The 23,115-nt window shown below is 36.3% G+C and overlaps 1 protein-coding gene across 1 annotated transcript; it reads left to right on the top strand.

Moving 5' to 3' along the window:
- The first annotated feature begins 1,185 nt into the window (after positions 1-1,185).
- On the top strand, positions 1,186-21,354 carry LOC129279281 (uncharacterized). The gene is made up of 14 exons (XM_064111016.1): positions 1,186-1,324; positions 9,405-9,472; positions 10,244-10,357; positions 10,849-10,966; positions 11,443-11,479; positions 11,921-12,027; positions 12,756-12,883; positions 13,426-13,552; positions 14,785-14,938; positions 15,559-15,804; positions 16,081-16,202; positions 16,650-17,379; positions 17,832-18,398; positions 19,192-21,354. Exons 2-14 carry the CDS (start codon positions 9,417-9,419, stop codon positions 19,434-19,436), a joined length of 2,751 nt encoding a protein of 916 aa, XP_063967086.1. The 5' UTR covers positions 1,186-1,324; positions 9,405-9,416; the 3' UTR covers positions 19,437-21,354.
- Positions 21,355-23,115: the final 1,761 nt, after the last annotated feature.

The raw sequence follows: 23,115 nt of genomic DNA on the forward strand, positions 1-23,115 counted from the left end.
GAGGACTGAAAAAAAAAATCAGAAAATGGTTATAAAGATCTCAGAAGTGGTGGTGGTGGTGATGATGGTTGTTGTACTAGTACTGATGGCCGGGATGATGATGATCACTGGCGGATCCAGGGGGGGCATAGCTGGCCCGTGCCCCCCCCCCCCCCCCTTTGAGAGGCACAAATAAAATTTTGAATGTAAAAATGCCATTAAAACAGAAGTGTGCCCCCCCCCCCTTTAAAAGTGAAGACTTTATTTTTATTTTTTCATGGACGAAATACCCTTAATTTTTGGTTAAAAAAACTTTTTATTGCTTGTCGAATTCCTCTGGGAAAATGTGCCCCCCCCCCCCCATGGTGGTGATGATGATGATGATGATGACTGTAATGATCTATGATGGTGATGATTGTAAACTTACTATTACAGTGATGATGATGATTATATTGAGGGAGGAGAGGTGATATAACTTGAGATAGCAATATAAATATGATGAGAATGAGAATAATCAGCAGCTAGTGCAGAAAAAAAAGAAGACAAGAAATAAGGTGACGACAACTATCAAGAAATCAATTAGGCTGACGATGGTCAACCGGGATGTGTAGCTAGTGTCCCAGATTAGAAAAACACATTTCCCAAAGAGCCGGCACCTTTTTCATTATAAAAAAATGTCATACTTTTTAGAAAATGTACTTTATAAATGGGAATCATTGTTATTATATTATTATTTCTAGTATAGCTGGCAACCAGTCAAGCAAAATTACTATTTTGCCACTGCTTTTGGGTTTTTTTTTCTTGACTTATACCTTCTTATTTTTTTCTTGTTTTTCCTGTTCCAGTATATATGCCTCTTTTTCCATTCTTTTTTCTTTACTATTCTTGTCATTTTTTCCATTTTTTTAAACCTTTTTTGGTTGTTTTGTTTTGTTTTCCCTTTCTTCTTTTTTTTTTATTTTCCTTTTATTTCTTTCTTTTTTTCCATCATTCTATGCCGGGCTTAGTCTATTTTTCAGACTTGTTTGCTTCATTAGAACAAATTTCAAATGTTAGCGTAGTTTTCATAGGAAATACTCAATGAAAAACACAAATTATCTTAAATTCATTTTTTTTATTTTATATAAGATGGAAAAATGAAGCTTTTAAACAATTTTTTAGATCTATTTTGGGGGGAAATAACAGGGAAAATAATCGATGGCGTCTGAAATAATCCTGTAATCGCCATTTTGAATTCTTTTCAAAGGTGGTTGTCAATGTAAACGATGAACGTCGAGATTATCTAGATTCGCTTTTCATCGGATTTTCACTTGTGAAATTACCTAGGCTTGCAGAAATCTGATAGGTATAGTTTAATTCTGTTTTATTTTGACTAAATCCTGATGGAATTAGCGCTCATTTGTTTGCTATCTTGATGATTTAATTGGCGCCCGCGGTTAGCTCATCTAACTCTGCGCTGCTCTGGTCCCATATACTAAAAAATGTGTTGGGGATTGGAATTGTGTTACCTAAAAGTCATTCGCTTTCGAAAGCTTTCATGGCTTTTGAACGCAATAATCAGTAGTATTAGTACTCTCCAAGCCGCCTGGCTCTTGTTTTCAATAGTCGAATATTGACCCTGCAAGGAATAACTATGAGTATGATAGATGATTAGATCCGTAATTAAGGACCCTATCATGCCTAGGCCTATTTATAATTTAGAATAGTCGCGTGTGTGGTGCAATTTCTGCGACATCGACAGCGGACTTTTTGCCGGCGGTGGCCAAAGATCGAAGACGGGGTATGTGACTTTTGAATCTCTCCTGTGGCTATGTCCTTCCTCCGCTCAGATTGGGTATCATCGGCTCTGTTACTGTTAGGAATAGGAGAGCCACAGTTCAATGAATCATGTTGTAGATCTCTATACTAGTTACTACTACTAGGCCTAGATCTATTTAGTTAGTAGGCAGTAGAGGCGCACGGCCAATATGGGAGACTCTCTCCAATAGGGGAGACAATCTCCCACATTGGAGACTTGCTTTGCAAAAGGACAAAAGAAACAACACCAACAAAAGCATGATTTTTTCCACCCAAAATTTTGTCTCACTGAGGTCAGAAGCCCATTTGTTTTGTGTGTGATTGACAACAAAAATCCTTATCAAAACAAAAGTAGACTGTGAATATTTAAAGTAGGCCTAGACGGTGAAAAGGGGTAATTTTTCATGAGGAATCTGCTTATCACATTTTTATTTGCCGCCAAGGTAATCCTTTTGCAGCAAATGTAAACAAAGGAAATTGGACTCCAAAACTGGAGACTGTCTCTGAAATTGGATACCCAAATTCTTTACAAAAGTCTCTGATATCGGAGATAATCTCCCACATTGGAGACAGTCTCCAATATTGGCTGTGCGCCTCTACTGGTAGGCCTACTTAATACAGATCTATCTATGTTCTAACTTGTTGCTTGTTTGATCTATTGACTAATTCAATTGAGTGATATGGATGGTGGTCTGACCTTAAAAACTTCTTAATAAATTTTAAAATGTGCGCAAATTATGGTCGCCCCGTCATACATTTATTTTAGAGTCGGTAACCTGCCCCAAATTTGACATGTTATTAAGCTTTTCTGCAATTTTTTTTTAATGTCTTCAAAAAATGAAATTAGCATCAATGTTTGTTGTAGGCCCCCTATATATTTTTTATTGCAATGTTTATGTTAAACTTCCATCTCAATATTTCATAAAATCTTGAAATGTATCTTCATGCTCGGACCCCATGTCGAATGAAGGCATCAGCATCCTATCGACTTGATTTCTGTGGAAATCTCAATGTGTTCAAAATTTTAATTTTTTTTTTTCATTTTGATTTTGTAGATGTGATCCTAAATTTGCAAGAATGTTTTGTGAACTTGGAACAAAACCACAGATTTCTTCATTTTTAGTGCTTTTTACTGCCCAAGATTTGACATGTCAGATCAGATATTGAGCTTATCTCCAATATTTTTTGTTCCAAACTTTATTTTCACCATTTGTTAAATTTGTCTAGATGTATTTTTAATTGTGATGTTTAACTTCAACTTCAGACATAACAAGTCTCACGCTTGAGATTCCCGCCTTTGGGACTCTTGTCCATATCTCCCAAAATCTCTTACTCATGCTTGTATCACAGCCTATATCCATATATATATTATACACAATACCTGTGATCTCAAGCAAAGTCATGGAAAATCTCAAGTTTAGCTGGTCTTTGATCTTGGTAGCTCTGCAACTTGTGTCTCAATATTTCTTAAAATCTGTATTAAAAAAAAGGAAGAAAAAAAAAATCTGAGAATTTTATACCTTTTGGTCAAATCAGAAGGGGTTGAGAAGTATAATCCAATCATTGCTACCTGTACATGTTTCATGTTGTAAATGTTTCATTTCAGATTGATCCATCCATGGCCTTTTGGTCAAATCAGAAGGGGTTGAGAAGTATAATCCAATCATTGCTACCTGTACATGTTTCATGTTGTAAATGTTTCATTTCAGATTGATCCATCCATGGCCTTTTGGTCAAATCAGAAGGGGTTGAGAAGTATAATCCAATCATTGCTACCTGTACATGTTTCATGTTGTAAATGTTTCATTTCAGATTGATCCATCCATGGCCTTTTGGTCAAATCAGAAGGGGTTGAGAAGTATAATCCATTCATTGCTACCTGTACATGTTTCATGTTGTAAATGTTTCATGTTGTAAATGTTTCATTTCAGATTGATCCATCCATGGCCTTTTGTTCAAATCAGAATGGGTTGAGAAGTATAATCCAATCATTGCTACCTGTACATGTTTCATGTTGTAAATGTTTCATTTCAGATTGATCCATCCATGGCCTTTTGGTCAAATCAGAAGGGGTTGAGAAGTATAATCCAATCATTGCTACCTGTTCATGTTTCATGTTGTAAATGTTTCATTTCAGATTGATCCATCCATGGCCTTTTGGTCAAATCAGAAGGGGTTGAGAAGTATAATCCATTCATTGCTACCTGTACATGTTTCATGTTGTAAATGTTTCATGTTGTAAATGTTTCATTTCAGATTGATCCATCCATGGCCTTTTGGTCAAATCAGAAGGGGTTGAGAAGTATAATCCAATCATTGCTACCTGTACATGTTTCATGTTGTAAATGTTTCATTTCAGATTGATCCATCCATGGCCTTTTGTTCAAATCAGAAGGGGTTGAGAAGTATAATCCAATCATTGCTACCTGTTCATGTTTCATGTTGTAAATGTTTCATTTCAGATTGATCCATCCATGGCCTTTTGGTCAAATCAGAAGGGGTTGAGAAGTATAATCCAATCATTGCTACCTGTTCATGTTTCATGTTGTAAATGTTTCATTTCAGATTGATCCATCCATGGCCTTTTGGTCAAATCAGGAGGGGTTGAGAAGTATAATCCAATCATTGCTACCTGTACATGTTTCATGTTGTAAATGTTTCATTTCAGATTGATCCATCCATGGCCTTTTGTTCAAATCAGAAGGGGTTGAGAAGTATAATCCAATCATTGCTACCTGTTCATGTTTCATGTTGTAAATGTTTCATTTCAGATTGATCCATCCATGGCCTTTTGGTCAAATCAGAAGGGGTTGAGAAGTATAATCCAATCATTGCTACCTGTACATGTTTCATGTTGTAAATGTTTCATTTCAGATTGATCCATCCATGGCCTTTTGTTCAAATCAGAAGGGGTTGAGAAGTATAATCCAATCATTGCTACCTGTTCATGTTTCATGTTGTAAATGTTTCATTTCAGATTGATCCATCCATGGCCTTTTGTTCAAATCAGAAGGGGTTGAGAAGTATAATCCAATCATTGCTACCTGTTCATGTTTCATGTTGTAAATGTTTCATTTCAGATTGATCCATCCATGGCCTTTTGGTCAAATCAGAAGGGGTTGAGAAGTATAATCCAATCATTGCTACCTGTTCATGTTTCATGTTGTAAATGTTTCATTTCAGATTGATCCATCCATGGCCTTTTGGTCAAATCAGAAGGGGTTGAGAAGTATAATCCAATCATTGCTACCTGTTCATGTTTCATGTTGTAAATGTTTCATTTCAGATTGATCCATCCATGGCCTTTTGGTCAAATCAGGAGGGGTTGAGAAGTATAATCCATTCATTGCTACCTGTTCATGTTTCATGTTGTAAATGTTTCATTTCAGATTGATCCATCCATGGCCTTTTGGTCAAATCAGAAGGGGTTGAGAAGTATAATCCAATCATTGCTACCTGTTCATGTTTCATGTTGTAAATGTTTCATTTCAGATTGATCCATCCATGGCCTTTTGGTCAAATCAGGAGGGGTTGAGAAGTATAATCCAATCATTGCTACCTGTACATGTTTCATGTTGTAAATGTTTCATTTCAGATTGATCCATCCATGGCCTTTTGGTCAAATCAGGAGGGGTTGAGAAGTATAATCCAATCATTGCTACCTGTTCATGTTTCATGTTGTAAATGTTTCATTTCAGATTGATCCATCCATGGCCTTTTGGTCAAATCAGAAGGGGTTGAGAAGTATAATCCAATCATTGCTACCTGTTCATGTTTCATGTTGTAAATGTTTCATTTCAGATTGATCCATCCATGGCCTTTTGGTCAAATCAGAAGGGGTTGAGAAGTATAATCCAATCATTGCTACCTGTTCATGTTTCATGTTGTAAATGTTTCATTTCAGATTGATCCATCCATGGCCTTTTGGTCAAATCAGGAGGGGTTGAGAAGTATAATCCAATCATTGCTACCTGTACATGTTTCATGTTGTAAATGTTTCATTTCAGATTGATCCATCCATGGCCTTTTGGTCAAATCAGAAGGGGTTGAGAAGTATAATCCAATCATTGCTACCTGTTCATGTTTCATGTTGTAAATGTTTCATTTCAGATTGATCCAGCCATGGCCTTTTGTTCAAATCAGGAGGGGTTGAGAAGTATAATCCAATCATTGCTACCTGTTCATGTTTCATGTTGTAAATGTTTCATTTCAGATTGATCCATCCATGGCCTTTTGGTCAAATCAGAAGGGGTTGAGAAGTATAATCCAATCATTGCTACCTGTTCATGTTTCATGTTGTAAATGTTTCATTTCAGATTGATCCAGCCATGGCCTTTTGGTCAAATCAGAATGGGTTGAGAAGTATAATCCAATCATTGCTACCTGTACATGTTTCATGTTGTAAATGTTTCATTTCAGATTGATCCAGCCATGGCCTTTTGGTCAAATCAGAAGGGGTTGAGAAGTATAATCCAATCATTGCTACCTGTACATGTTTCATGTTGTAAATGTTTCATTTCAGATTGATCCATCCATGGCCTTTTGGTCAAATCAGAAGGGGTTGAGAAGTATAATCCAATAATTGCTACCTGTTCATGTTTCATGTTGTAAATGTTTCATTTCAGATTGATCCAGCCATGGCCTTTTGGTCAAATCAGAATGGGTTGAGAAGTATAATCCAATCATTGCTACCTGTTCATGTTTCATGTTGTAAATGTTTCATTTCAGATTGATCCATCCATGGCCTTTTGGTCAAATCAGAAGGGGTTGAGAAGTATAATCCAATCATTGCTACCTGTACATGTTTCATGTTGTAAATGTTTCATTTCAGATTGATCCATCCATGGTCTTTTGGTCAAATCAGAAGGGGTTGAGAAGTATAATCCAATCATTGCTACCTGTACATGTTTCATGTTGTAAATGTTTCATTTCAGATTGATCCAGCCATGGCCTTTTGGTCAAATCAGAATGGGTTGAGAAGTATAATCCAATCATTGCTACCTGTTCATGTTTCATGTTGTAAATGTTTCATTTCAGATTGATCCATCCATGGTCTTTTGGTCAAATCAGAAGGGGTTGAGAAGTATAATCCAATCATTGCTACCTGTACATGTTTCATGTTGTAAATGTTTCATTTCAGATTGATCCATCCATGGCCTTTTGGTCAAATCAGAAGGGGTTGAGAAGTATAATCCAATCATTGCTACCTGTTCATGTTTCATGTTGTAAATGTTTCATTTCAGATTGATCCATCCATGGCCTTTTGTTCAAATCAGAATGGGTTGAGAAGTATAATCCAATCATTGCTACCTGTTCATGTTTCATGTTGTAAATGTTTCATTTCAGATTGATCCATCCATGGCCTTTTGGTCAAATCAGAATGGGTTGAGAAGTATAATCCAATCATTGCTACCTGTTCATGTTTCATGTTGTAAATGTTTCATTTCAGATTGATCCATCCATGGCCTTTTGGTCAAATCAGAAGGGGTTGAGAAGTATAATCCAATCATTGCTACCTGTACATGTTTCATGTTGTAAATGTTTCATTTCAGATTGATCCATCCATGGCCTTTTGTTCAAATCAGAAGGGGTTGAGAAGTATAATCCAATCATTGCTACCTGTTCATGTTTCATGTTGTAAATGTTTCATTTCAGATTGATCCAGCCATGGCCTTTTGGTCAAATCAGAAGGGGTTGAGAAGTATAATCCAATCATTGCTACCTGTTCATGTTTCATGTTGTAAATGTTTCATTTCAGATTGATCCATCCATGGCCTTTTGTTCAAATCAGAAGGGGTTGAGAAGTATAATCCAATCATTGCTACCTGTTCATGTTTCATGTTGTAAATGTTTCATTTCAGATTGATCCATCCATGGCCTTTTGTTCAAATCAGAAGGGGTTGAGAAGTATAATCCATTCATTGCTACCTGTACATGTTTCATGTTGTAAATGTTTCATTTCAGATTGATCCAGCCATGGCCTTTTGTTCAAATCAGAAGGGGTTGAGAAGTATAATCCAATCATTGCTACCTGTTCATGTTTCATGTTGTAAATGTTTCATTTCAGATTGATCCATCCATGGCCTTTTGGTCAAATCAGAAGGGGTTGAGAAGTATAATCCAATCATTGCTACCTGTACATGTTTCATGTTGTAAATGTTTCATTTCAGATTGATCCATCCATGGCCTTTTGTTCAAATCAGAAGGGGTTGAGAAGTATAATCCAATCATTGCTACCTGTTCATGTTTCATGTTGTAAATGTTTCATTTCAGATTGATCCATCCATGGCCTTTTGTTCAAATCAGAAGGGGTTGAGAAGTATAATCCATTCATTGCTACCTGTTCATGTTTCATGTTGTAAATGTTTCATTTCAGATTGATCCATCCATGGTCTTTTGGTCAAATCAGAAGGGGTTGAGAAGTATAATCCAATCATTGCTACCTGTACATGTTTCATGTTGTAAATGTTTCATTTCAGATTGATCCATCCATGGCCTTTTGTTCAAATCAGAAGGGGTTGAGAAGTATAATCCAATCATTGCTACCTGTTCATGTTTCATGTTGTAAATGTTTCATTTCAGATTGATCCATCCATGGTCTTTTGGTCAAATCAGAAGGGGTTGAGAAGTATAATCCAATCATTGCTACCTGTACATGTTTCATGTTGTAAATGTTTCATTTCAGATTGATCCATCCATGGCCTTTTGTTCAAATCAGAAGGGGTTGAGAAGTATAATCCAATCATTGCTACCTGTTCATGTTTCATGTTGTAAATGTTTCATTTCAGATTGATCCATCCATGGCCTTTTGTTCAAATCAGAAGGGGTTGAGAAGTATAATCCATTCATTGCTACCTGTACATGTTTCATGTTGTAAATGTTTCATTTCAGATTGATCCAGCCATGGCCTTTTGGTCAAATCAGGAGGGGTTGAGAAGTATAATCCAATCATTGCTACCTGTACATGTTTCATGTTGTAAATGTTTCATTTCAGATTGATCCATCCATGGCCTTTTGGTCAAATCAGAAGGGATTGAGAAGTATAATCCAATCATTGCTACCTGTACATGTTTCATGTTGTAAATGTTTCATTTCAGATTGATCCATCCATGGCCTTTTGGTCAAATCAGAAGAGGTTGAGAAGTATAATCCAATCATTGCTACCTGTTCATGTTTCATGTTGTAAATGTTTCATTTCAGATTGATCCATCCATGGCCTTTTGGTCAAATCAGAAGGGGTTGAGAAGTATAATCCAATCATTGCTACCTGTACATGTTTCATGTTGTAAATGTTTCATTTCAGATTGATCCATCCATGGCCTTTTGGTCAAATCAGAAGGGGTTGAGAAGTATAATCCATTCATTGCTACCTGTACATGTTTCATGTTGTAAATGTTTCATTTCAGATTGATCCAGCCATGGCCTTTTGGTCAAATCAGAAGGGGTTGAGAAGTATAATCCAATCATTGCTACCTGTACATGTTTCATGTTGTAAATGTTTCATGTTGTAAATGTTTCATTTCAGATTGATCCATCCATGGCCTTTTGGTCAAATCAGAAGGGGTTGAGAAGTATAATCCAATCATTGCTACCTGTTCATGTTTCATGTTGTAAATGTTTCATTTCAGATTGATCCAGCCATGGCTTCTAAACCTTTCAATACATCGGCTAAGGAGCCAATGTCGGTCAAGCTCAGGTATGAAAATCAAAGATGTATTTTTTTTCAAAATTACTTCTGAAACTGGAATATCTTTCACCTAATTTAAGCCAACCAGTTAAATCCAAATTAAGACTATTCTTCAAATCTCAACGATAAAAGAAAAAACATCCCTTGATGTTTTACTTGCATGATGGTACGTTTTATATTGTTCTTAAACATTTTGAAAATATTGTTCAAGTAGAAGTAGTACTAATATTACTAGTAAAAAGAGGTAGTTGCTGTTAATTCCTTTTTTAATACTTTGTAGATTCCTTTTCTTTCGGTTTTCTTTTCTATCCTATTCGACTCTTTTGCTTTCTTTTATTTTTTTTTATTTTTTTTTATTTATTCTTATTCTTCCTTTTCTCCTTCCACTACTTTATATTTGTCTTCCCTTTTTTCTCCTACTTTTTCTTCTTCTGGTGGTAGCTGGTAGCAGTATAGTCTGCAAACACACTCATATTTGACACTTCAACCCATAACAGGTCTAGGGTGAAGACTAGACTCAAAAGACGCTGTGTCAAATAAGAGCCAGAGCCAGCCAAAGTACATAGTGAATCTAGTCTCATTACTTCAGACTCTGCATTATGCAGTATGCGAATTGCAAAAACCAAGGGTCTGTGCCTGCAGACAACTAGCAGCATGAGTCAGTGCCTAAGAGTACATTACAGTTAATAGTAGTACACAAAATAAATTAAAATCTTGATCGTCAAATACTTTGTTTAGCTTGCAGAATATTATGATGCTGTCTTTTTTCCCCCTTAATAGAGGGCTGAATGCTTCAAAAAGTGTAACACGGCAGCTTGAGATCGACAGTCGCAGAATGGAAGAGCGGCTTAGAGAGCTGAAGGTTGCTATGAACAGAGAAAAGCAAGAAAGAGAGTGAGTTTGCATTCATATTAAACTTTAAACAACGCTCATTCATGTCTTGTTACAGACAAGAAGTCATAGAGAATTTCGTAAGAAAAATGTTGAATTTTCTAGCCACTTTTTTTAATCAAAGTGGCAAATATTTACAGAATAGATATGAATATTTTGTTCTCTGCTTTTGAGAATATCCAAGGCCCTAAAGCTGAATGATTGATCATCAGGGGATGACTTTTACGTTGATCTTACACAACAAACAATGCAATCAATCAAAGAGATTGAAGGTGTAAAGTTTCAGGTTCATTCAAACATGAATTATGCTTACTGCACAAGTGGATGAAACTTCCTGTGAAGGAAAAGAAACATAGAAGGAAAAAGGGTTTATCTAATGATATGTTTTGGAATCCAAATTCTATTCTGGCTCATTACTGAGAACCTTACCAGGTACCATGATTTGTAGGTTTTTAGGCAGATAATCACCTTTTTTTTTTTCCTTTTTTTTTCAGGAGGCAGGGGAGTGCCGGTTCAGGTGGTATTTGGTCATCAGCGAATACAACAGCACCGGTCAATGATGTCATCAAGAAAAAGAGTCCAACAAAACCTTCCAAACCAGGAGAAAACAAGGTATGCAAGGATTTTTTTTTCTTTTCCTGATGATTTTTTTGGGGGGTTGACTGTTGAGAATGGTTGCCATAGTATTTACCATTGGATTTCAAAGTTAACATACATGTAGTTAGGCAACAGGCCTTAAAAATCATATATTCCTTTATAATTTCGTCTTTCTAACTTAGAGAGGTAGTGCTACCTGAATGTATTAAGAATTAAAAATAACCATTCCAGAAAAATCTATTCTTTCATAGTTTGACACTTATTGTTTGAATAGTTCATGAATGAATATCATATTGAGTCTCATTTATTCTAATGCAAAGAGATTTTGGTCTGCTCACATTAAATAAATTATAATCAGTTAATGCAGGCCATAAAGGAAATGTCTTTGTACGTTATGATGAAACCTAAATATTCCATGATGTTAATATATTATTAGAATTTCAAACTCATCATAATGATGTTATTTATTCATATTTGTGTTTCAATATCAGGTCAGAAAAATAAAGGTTCTAAAGGATACACCTATTGGTAAGGTTCTTTTATCTTATCGAGATATGCACTCTACCTGTGAATGTAAACACATTTTTGTGTTTCATATTGGTTTTGTTTTTTATATTGTAATACTCACTTACTAGTACAGTAGTTTATCCTATCAATATCTTTGAAGTATATCTGATTATAGGAAGATGTTCATAATTTCAGTTGTTATCCTCTTAATATATCTGATTATTTCATTTCATTATTTTTGTTATTTGTTTTTTTTTGTTTTCTTTCTTTTCTTGTTTTTTTTGGCTGTTGTTTCATATTCCTCTAGGTATTTATATTCTTAATCTATTGTATATGAACCCTATTTTAAAATTTAGTATTTGAATAAGTTAGATGAAAATGTAAAAATCAAAGTAAGTATATTCATTAAGCATCCACTTAATTTTTTATCATTATTTGATCATAATTGCTTACTCCTAACAGAGTTACCAAAGAGAGCCCCAAAGAAAACTCAACCAGGCCTAAACTCTGTGAGGAAGTCATTCTCTGGACCACCTTGTGGCCAATGTGAAGAAAAGGCAGTAGCCTTGGTAAGATAATATCGGTCTTTCTCCTCTTCCTCCTACCCCCTTCCCCTTCCCTTTCTCTCTTTATCTACTTCTCCTCTATTTCTCTTCCTAATTCTCCTTCTCGTTGTCCTCCTTTTCTTACTTCTTTTCCTTCTTTCTCCTCCACTTCCTCCTTGTTCTTTGTCTCCTCCTCCTTCCCTTTCCCTGTATTCTCATCTCTTTCTCCTTCTCTTCCTCATTCTCCTCCTATTCGTCCTTTTTCTTGTTGTTTTCCTTTGCCTTCTACAGGTCTCCCCATCTCTTTCTCCTCCTTCTTATTCTTTTTCTCTGCATCCTTCTCCTTCTTAACATCTTCTTTTTTCTTCCTCCTTTTTTTTCTTCCTTATTTCCCCTTTTCTTCATTGTTGTTATCATCAGCATTTATATCATTGTCATCAGTCAGTTGTAGTAGTTGTAGCAGTTACCCTCTTTGTCTTTTATAGTTTTTCTTTCTCTTAACCTCTCCATTTGCTTATCCTCAAATATCTCTATTTTTCCTTTGTTCTTCTCTTCTGTTTTTATCTTAATCAAACACTTTATCCTACCTTCTTATTGTTCATACTTTTTTTCTTCTCTTTCCTTTTCACTGTTATCTTTATCTCTTTAGCATTATTTTCTCACCCTCTTCTCTCGTTTACTCAGTTTTCTTTTTTTTTCCTTGTCATCAGATGTTTTCAATATAATACATTCTTTCTACCATTTGATATTAGACTTGCATGGAATGTGGAGAGAATTACTGTGCAGGATGCTTTGCCAAGTTTCACCTCAAGGGGGCGCTCCGTCAGCATCGTTCCATTCCTTTCCAGTCTGGAAGCAATGAAAATTCACCACACAGTAGGTGAGTTGTCAAGTATCCAGTAGAAGAAAAAGCCAATGAAATTCAGGGTGGGTCCAATATTGAAAACAAATCAGGGGAATACATATCTTGAAATGACAAGACAAACTAAGACGTTTTATGGTCTTTACAAAATAGGAAAACTAATAATGACTTTTAAAAACAAGTATCGAAGTACAAAATGTAATTATAATACACATAGGATGTGCTGTTGTATTTCATGTTTATCATGTATACTCTCTGATTTGATAATAGTGTCTTTGTTTTGAAACTGGCATTCTGTCAGTATACTTTTTAAAATCTGGTAAAATTTAAATTCTATTTTTTTGAAGAATTTTTTCCCCCCTGGATTTACAGGTGTTACAAATCAACTTGCTCATATTGGGGTCTTCGGGGGGAGAGGGGGGGGGGTTGCTAAATACAAAAAAGCTATTTGACTTGTTGAATGTGACACTGTGTCAATGCAATTTATATTTGTTAAACATTACTTGATTTTGATCTACTTTTGTATTGTTATCAATACCTTTTTTTCTTTTCCTGTTTAGTTTGGAAGCAAGTTCCAATTCCCAGCCTGGATCTATCAAACAAACTGTTCCCAAGACAAGTTCAGGAGCTGACAGTCATTCTAAGCAACCTGGTAGGGTCATCATTGCAAAGACTACACCACCAAAGGTATGTCGCAGTGGCTTATCAGTCAAAAGGGGGAATTACACAAAACATATTTGCAATCAATTGCAAACGCCAAATACAAATTGTACGCATTAATTTCAACAAGAGTAGATCATTTTGTCTTTAAAAAGCCAACCAGCAATCATCGATCATAGATTTTCAGTTGATATTAAGATGTATGATCAACTTGGTGGAACTGAAAATGGCTTTGCAATTAATTGAAGGTTTCTTGCAAGGTTCAATCCTTCATTTGATATCTAGTTAGAATTCATTAAAAAGGGTATATTATTTTCGTAGAATGTACTGTACTAGTAACATTGCTTAAATACCTGTTAAAATGAGTTAAAAGACTACATTTGTAAATGTGAGTATATGTTTATTTCTATTATGTCAGTTTATTTGGCAAATATTGAATGTGAATGAGAAGTATTTCTATTTTGTTGAATATTGACATAGTATATTCACTGAAAGATATTTTGACACTATTCCATCATGATTATAATCATTATACCCCGCCAAATGAAGTTTGTAGGGGGTATATAGGAATCAGTGTTGCAAATCTTGCGCATCAAACTACTTTCTCAATTTTTAACCAATTCTCTTGAAATTTGGATCACACATTGGTCTTGGGGTAAAGATGTGCAAGATACATTTTTTGTACATGTTAAAAATTGCATTGCCATGGTAATGGCATAAAATGCCCAAAATTAGGTGCAAATCTTGCACATCGAACTTTCTAAATTTTTTCCAAATTCTGAAATTTGGACCACACATTGGTCTTGGGGTAAAAATGTGCAAGACACATTTTTCGTACATGTTGAAAATTGCATTGCCATGGTAATGGCATAAAATGCCAAAAATTGGGTGCAAATCTTGCGCATTGAACTACTTTCTCAATTTTTAAACCAATTCTCTTGAAATTTGGACCACACATTTGTCTTGTGGTAAAGATGTGCAAGACACATTTTTTGTATGTGTTGAAAATTGCGTTGCCATGGTAACAATATGAAATGCCACAAATTAGCTGCGGCAGCAGGGGTATTGATCACTTCCAGTGATAATTCTAGTTGTCATTGTGGTCAGGCATTCGGAACCTGACATTTTCACAAGGACTGTATAATGTTGTTATAACTAGGAAACTCTCTGGTCCGTCAATGCGTAGATATTTTAAAAGCTCTCTGTTGAATGCTGTGAGAATCCTGCAGTCATTTACCTCCTTTTTTTTGTAAATCCAGAACCCTTCTCCAAAGCCTGCTAATTCAGCTTTTGATGGGGAGTACAATGAAGAGGAAAGCGCTGCTTCCTTTGCTGCTGCATTAGCTGAATGGAGGCAAGTGAAGAAAGGGGGTCAGCAAAATGGCATTGCTGGCCAGACAGCCAAGAAAGATGGTATGTAAAATGCAGCTTTTGATTTCAACTTTGATTGTTTCATAGAAAGGCAAATTTACTAGAGATTGCTCTCCACCAAACAGATGCACAGAATTCAGTAGCTTGTAACAGCTTTCATTGAAGATAACACATTGTTTCGTGACACACTCCTATGCTGTGCTAGAAATCCAATAATCTTATTTTGTGTTTCTTTATCTTAGAACATAGGCCTCCTGTGACTATGTTCCAAGCATTAGAAATATGACTGTGTAAATGTAATCTGTAGGGCTACCCAATTTCTCAAATTTGTCCCAAGTTCAATTTTTTTCCCTGGATTTCATCTGATTTTCTCAACTTCTTCCAAGGACCTAATCAGGATTCATACCCAGTTGTCGCTCATCATACTACAGCACTTCCCATGATTCACTCTGATTTGATGTTCGAGAAGTTCACATTCAATGTTGTATAATTTACGTACAGTTAAGCATAATTCTCATTCAGTTTTGTTTAATTCACATTCAGTTTTGTTTAATTCACATTCAGTACCAAACTATGTTCAGTATTGCATGATTCACATCAGTGCTACGTAATTCCATTCAGTATTGTGTAATTCACATTCTGTATGATTTATCTTATCCCAGTGCACGACATGGGCAGCGGAACGGCAGCAGCGATCGATGACGACAAGATCCCGGTAGAAATCAACTTCCAAGATAATTCATCGGTGAGCTACGCTGACAGACTCCTTCTGAAGAAACACAGACGCACCGACCTACCACCTGCCTTGAGCCCATCCCCGAGTCAACTGGCAAATCATTACTTACCTAGGGAGACTCATTCCAGAATCAGTGATAGTGATTTGACCAATGGGCACTATGACCCCTCAGGTGAGACAATTTATGCACATATTCTGATGAATGATAACTTACTAAGGGAAACTGGGAGGGGGAGGGGCTTTTGATAAACAGCAATACTGATTCAAGATTACATTTGAAATTGTTCAATTATAATATGTTGTTGCCATGTGATGTAACATTTTCAACAACATTCTTAGATTTATGTATGGTATAATTAATTGCATCACTTATACTTATTATGTAATATCTAATCTTGGACAAACTAAAACAAAATCATGTTGCTATTTATTTATTTTTTTTTTGTAGAGGAGGAATTAGAGATGGAAGAGGAACATCAACGTTACGCAAATATTTTTGTTAAAGAATCACCCCGAGAAGAAATGGTACGACCCAGTAGCAGTCTCACAATCATGGAGATCACAGACGAGGTATGTGTAAAGGCATGTCATAGGGGTGTGTCACCTCTTTGGTGAATCCACTAAAAGTGCACCATTCCAGTTCATTGCATGCGCCATTGATTTTACTCCTCAACTTTATTGGTTTTGTTAACAAAGGGGATAGAGTTTGTTTGATTTATTATTATGTCTACAAGACTAGGCACTTCTAAGTTTTCTAGAGGGCCTATGCTCCATTAGAAAATATTGGGACCTACATAAAATGAAATTATCAGCTAAACTATAATCCATGAATAAACATTGTCATAACATTCAGATGATTACAGTACTGCTATAATCTATCCTCATGAGGAAAGACAGGTTTCAAATTTAAAAGGTAAAATAGTTAATTATTATAATATATTGTATGCATGGTTCTTATGTTTTACAGCCATATTCAGTGCTTTTGTGAAAATTCACATTCTCTATTTTTTTCTTCAGGGTCCCTTTGTGGAGAAAGATCTTGAAGTCCAATCTGTTTACAGCGTTCAGGAATGGGATTCCGTCATCAACGCTCCATCACCGCATGTCCAGGTGATGACACCAGACAACAATAACTCTGAAATCAAACTCACAGATTCAAGCATGAAGGGGGACAAGCCGAATGTGATGCCTTCGGGAAAAGGATCATCAAAGATTGATGAGAGAGTGTCGGGGAGCTCTGCAAAGTCCGCAGTCAGGAAGGATCATGAGAAACAAATTCCATCCAGGAATACTGTCCGGTCAGCATCTAAGGCTGGTCCTGGCACCGAGAAGCAGATGGCTAAAAGAAGACCTGGCTCCAAGACCAGTTCTGCCTCGAGCAGTCAACGGGAGAGCACAATCCAGAAAAATAGACCGGAAAGTATGGTCAACGGGAGACAGTCCTCCAAAGGCCGTCAGTCTTCTGCAGGAGTTGGGAAACAGAAAGGACAGGAAGATTCCCAAGGCAGGCGATCAGCAACTGAAAGGCCACCTTCTGCAGGCATCACCACATTGCCCTCCAAGGAACTCCAGGAGATTGGTAGGATGCGCTCTGGCTTGCAGCATCAGCAGGGATATCAGGATGGACTGGGATCGTTCTTCATGGGTGGTGTAGAATTCAAGGACAAGGAGAGGCCTGGTGGAAGTCAAGTGGAGCCAGTGAGAATGAACACACCTACGAATGTACTACCTGAATGTTCCTATAAAGGTGAGGGTTGCTAACCATGTGTGACAAGCTTAAAGCTGGTTCGCATTGCTAGTTCTATGAGACTGCTTTTAAATACAGTGTTTGAATTCTCTGCATTGCCTTCTGCTGATAATTTTCAAGCTTAACATGAGCAGTAGCAGCAAGCAATATTTTTGAAGAAATTATCTAAGATCAAGGTTTCTTGTTACCATATCAGAGTTCTACTGAGTTTGTGTAAACCAAATTTGTAAAATATTGAAATATAAGTTTAAAAATGAGCACAACATTGTAATTTTCATCTTCTACAGAGCATTGATAAATGAGAGTTGACATGATGCATTTGTTTTCATATGACAGGTAATCAAAATCTTGTCATAATCTGGTTTGTGTCATATCAGTAAGGTTTTTATACTGATATGCTATTCATGTAGAAGTGTATTTGACTGAATTTTATGATCTTGCTTGATTTAAAGGTCCATCAACCTGGAGACCTGATAGCAGTATGTCCAATCATCCTGATCAGCCTGCCACAGTTCTCTCCCCATCACCTCCAAAACAAGCCAGAGACAACAAGTCATCCAGCATGTCTGGAAGGAAACGATCGTCACTTCCCTCAGCAACGGGGGCAGCATCACCTACGAAAGCAAACGCCTCATCTGCCCCAACTGGCACAACTCCCAGAGCGATGTCAAGCAAGCCACGAAGCGGAATCCAAGAACGGACACCTAGAACATCCACAGGATTGGTCCAACGAAAAGGAGATGCTTCGGATGTTGACAATACTCTCCACTGGAAACTCAGTCAGGCTGACAAGGCGAAAGGATCCAAGGTGGTGCCAAGGAAGACAGCCACAGGAGATCACTCAGCATCATCCAGTGCGTCCAGTATGCCACCGAGGAGTAGCAGTCGTATCGAGGTCGATGGTGACGACATGACGGGGTATGATGACGATGGGTATGTTAGAAGGAGAGAGGAAGAAGACCATAATGCCTTGGAACAACTCACTTGGGAACTAGCCTCTAATGAAGGCAGAATTACAGGTAGGCTATTCCATGCATTGATTTACTTTAATACAACATATTAAAAAACAAAACGACTTCTGGTTGAGAATTTGTCCAGAGGGAGGGGATCATTGCTAGATAGAGTTGGTTGCAACCTGTTGTCTGTGAAATGAGATGTATTCATTAGTATTTTATAATTTTAGCAATTAGTAATTTTCCAGGTTAAATCTTTCATCCTATCATATATTGGAGGTTTTCACCCAACACACTACTTCATGGATCAAAATAAAAGATGACTCATTGTGTCTCTTAAGTAATGCCATTTTATGCTCTATATTAAATGAAAATTTTGCCAATATACCTGATCAGTGGGATGTTCATAACGAGTAATGGGGTGTTGCAAGAAACTTGCGATCAATTGCAAGTCTTTTTTCGGTCCCTAAATCAATCATATGTCTTGTAGTTAATTGCAAATTAGTGATTGAATACTAATCTGCTCCTTGAAACAAGAAGTGTAATCTGATTTGCTAGAGCTAATGTTGATCTATCAGTTGTAAAATTGCAACAGAATATTTGCAATTGATTGCAAATATTTTCTTGCAACACTCCCTAAGTCTGACAAAAAAAAATCTTGCTTAAATGCCAACGTGCACATGATATTTAATATGTGATCTCACTGATGATTTCACATAGTGCACGTCCCCTGAGCATGATCTGACCAATGTGGTGATGTGTTATATTCTGGGATTTAAGGTTCAAGTCAGACTTTTGTGAAAGTTTTGTAGGTTTGGAAGCCTTTACCCATTCAATTGCCATCTGTTTCTATCTCTAGCTGATGGGCGCATCTCTAGCCTAAGTCTCATCGAGGGTCTCGACGAGAACCTTCTACTCATGGCCGAAGAGGACCAGGACCGGGCTCTAGGAATCACACAGGATGATGGACTAGGTTCTGGTCTAAGCACTCCCTGCAATGATCTATCCTTGGACCAACTCAGCGAGGAGGAGCTGCAGTCAGACTTTGTGGTCGCTGCGGATAACCAACGGTATAAAAAAGAAGTGCAAGCTCTAAATAGTTAGGAGTAGTCTTCTTGCGATTAACAACTTGTTCATTTAAAGGAAACCGAAACACAAGGAGAGAATCAATCTTATCAGTAAGGAGCAATCTAATATTTGTTTCATCAAAACGGTTCTAGAATAAGCGAGTTATGGAATTTTGAAAAGTCTTGTTGTACTTTCTATGGGATCCTCAAATTGGCAAACATGCTTCAAAATTGCTGATTTTGTGGACAACTCTCCATTTGTTTTGTACACAAATTTTAAGATTTTCCCCTTTATTTTACATACATGTATTTCACATTTTCTCCTCCTGACCTTGACATATGTGGTGTGAATTCCACATCTTCACGTGATATATGTTATGCTCAGAAGGAGGCAAGATGCAATTTGAAAGATAATGGGGGTATTGGTCTCCTTTAAGGATATTTACTTTTGCAGTATAGGTATTGATTAAGAAAAATAGTCCAGTTCTATCATTCATTCTTTCACCGAATATTAGCATGGCAGTGTGTGGACATAATATTCTATTCATGAGTATGTAGATATTGCAATTGAATGTAGTTCGAGAAAATTTGTGTTAGCAAATACTGTAAGAAAGAGAAAATTCCTAATGAATATTGGAGTAAATGTCCTTCAAAATTCTATGCATCAATATTTCTAAAAACTTTCGTAATAGGAGAGAAAGTATTTTGGGCATCCAATATCAATTTGTATTAGATATATAAGAGCTATTATGGCAACGTGTGTTTAGGTGGTGTGGTGCTTCTGTACTTTTAATGTACCCAGACATTGTTATCGATAACATACTTTTAACCCATAACTTCAATATTTTTCTTCGCCATTTATCAGAAGAGAGCAAAGTAATATAAGAGAATTTGGACATTCTTTAAACCTCCCAGATTTAAGCACAGACTTGAAACTTAAAAAATGAAATGTGCATTAGCCTAAGAAAGATATCAGTTCATCACAGATATATTCATTCTTCTTTTATGTATTCATTATCTGTATTCAAGTTCTAGATATTGAGAACAATATATTGCTGTTAATTTGCTGTATTCACTTCAAACAAATATTAACGATATATCAGTACATAGAACTTCATTTGATATATCAATTGTTAAAAATATTATTGGACCTTTGAAGTGATATAACAGTTACTAAATGATAGTACTTGCAGGTGTATATTTTGCAATATATCTGATAAAATATAAACGTATGTTTGAGATATATTTTTCAAATTTATTGAGCATTTTAACCAAAGCTTTGGAAATTAGTATTTTGTTATTGTGTTTATGCTTGAAACAATCACATACGGTACATGTTTAGAATTGGTAGAATACCCTTTTTTTTTTGCTCTTGCACATTGAATACAATTTTGATAAGCCTGGTTGTTTTCAGGCTGCTTGTAAGTTGTGCATGTACTTGACCCTTTCTGTAGAATGACGTCAGATTCTTGGTCATTCCGATTACAACTTCTAAATTTGAAATCTGAAAGTTGAAGTCTAGGTGCAAGGTTGATCATTTTTCCATATTTGATTAGGGTAATAGGAAATGCAATTCCATTTTGTCAAAACAGGAATTATAAAAGGGGTCACCAGATGTGCATGACTTACAAATAGCTTTATTAAATGGCTCCATATTGTTTGATCATTTATGCTATTTGGATCTTTTAATGAATTGGAATGGGTTTTCAGCAAATATATGAGAAGTAAACTTGTTACGACTGTTGTTTCAGTGTATTTTATATGTTTTTGTTCAATAGGTGATGATTTATATATTGAGGTAAATTTCCTGTAAATATTTATTGTGTTGATGCCTTTATGCACGTACTATTCCTCAGTTGATCAAATTATTTTGTAGAATTTGTAAATTGGATAATTTATAGTCTGAGTGGAATTCTTTGAAAATAAAGAATGAAATATTGACAGCATTGTTTGAACTGAACAATTGAAATCGTGCATTTCTGTTTGCCATGACAGTATTTCCTTGCATTTTGATATTTCTAATGGTTCTTGGGTTTTCTTCTTTTTCTCCCCCCCCCCCCCACACACATTTGGGCATTTTTTTGTAGCCCTCTTGCCCATTACATAATCTCTGTTTCAGTTCATTCCACCTTAAAAAAATTCTGCCTGTTTGGCAAAATATGGTCAATTGGGATATACTTTCTTAGAAGATCAATGTAGTAGTGATTGTAATTTTGAAAGTGATGATGATGATGATCATGGTGATGATGATGGTGGTGGTGATGGTGGTGATGATGGTAGCGATGGTGGTGGTGATGGTGATGATGATGGTGGTGGTGGTGATGATGATGATGGTGGTGGTGATGGTAATGATGGTGGTGGTGGTGGTGCTGGTGGCTGATGTTGATGAAGATGATGGTGGTGGTGGATGTTGATGATGAAGATGATGGTGGTTATGATAATGATATTGGTTATGATGTGATGTGTTGCAGTGCGATGATGGTGACCGTGGTGGTGATGATGAGGATGACAATGTATTATCTTAATCATTAAAATTCACCCTGATGTCAAGTTGGTTTTAATAAACCATGTAAATGAAAGTTTGGTGAAACTCCATTAAAGCATAATGATATAATAAATTTTCAACGTTTTTATTTCATGGCTTCCAGATTCCAATATTTGTCATGTTGTATAAATCCCATTAAGTGCCATATGCTCAGAAAACCATAAATCATCCGACATTTACCATCATTTTTATTATGTAGCACTGGCATACAGATGGGGGCGCTCGGGGCAATGGACCACCGCCCCTCCCTCTCAAAAAAATCACGAATGAAAAAAGAGTGAAATATGATATCACCTTCTAATAGTGTCAAAATCTATCACAAAAGCTTGATTTTTTATCAAAAAGGTTTGCCCCACTTGCGACATGCAGCTAGAAAGCAACCAAGAAAACCCATGCAGCGAGTTGCCATGGTTATGTACTTTTCATTACAATTACAACCAAATGAGTTCTTAATTGCTTTTTTTTTTCTTATCTTTGTGCACCGGATTTCGAAACTGCTTTATTTATTTTCTTTCTTTTTCTCGATCGCAGATTGCAGTTAGGCCTACCCCTTTTAACTTTCCGTTACAAAATACTTTATATCTTGCCAAGGATTAAGGGCCTTTCCACACGTAAATCTTGAATCATCATTCAATGATGACTGCTATTGTAATTGTGACTGTGATTAGCGTTCGAATCGTGATCCTAATCATGTTCTAGTTTGGTTTCACACGTGCTAAATATTCGTCATTATAGCTGTATTTTTCACTTGAACATTCATCATTCAATAATACTAAATAGGTTCATTATTGCGGAATGAAATAATCGCTAGAGGGTATTCATTTGTCTCGCAATCTACTATGGTCAACAAGGAAATTCGTGATCACTCTCGCAAAAAGTGTTCACTAGCTTTCTAGGAAATTCGTGATCACTCTCGCAAAAAGTGTTCACTAGCTTACAAGTTCACGAGCTTTCGGTGCCGCTGCAAATTCAAATTACGATTTTTTTTTTTACCGTGTGAAAGCTAGGGCGGCTAGTCATTGTCATTTGATAATGCACCCAACAATGAAGCTCATTCCCACCCGGCCCTTTTATTTTTCATGACAATGAACCGTGACATAAGTTCTCATGCATGGTCACGCCGTCACAATTAAAGCGAGACTTCATCCCCACCCTACTATTGTTTTGGCAA

This window comes from Lytechinus pictus, chromosome 16 (genome assembly GCF_037042905.1).
Source record: "Lytechinus pictus isolate F3 Inbred chromosome 16, Lp3.0, whole genome shotgun sequence".
NCBI lineage: Eukaryota > Metazoa > Echinodermata > Echinoidea > Temnopleuroida > Toxopneustidae > Lytechinus > Lytechinus pictus.

Bases quoted from the DNA above. Each gene is read 5' to 3' on its own strand.
- LOC129279281 (XM_064111016.1), top strand. From the start codon at position 9,417: ATGGCTTCTAAACCTTTCAATACATCGGCTAAGGAGCCAATGTCGGTC. The intron at 9,473-10,243 runs GTATGAAAATCA...CCCCCTTAATAG, and splicing joins CCAATGTCGGTCAAGCTCAG to AGGGCTGAATGCTTCAAAAA. The intron at 10,967-11,442 runs GTATGCAAGGAT...TTTCAATATCAG, and splicing joins CCAAACCAGGAGAAAACAAG to GTCAGAAAAATAAAGGTTCT.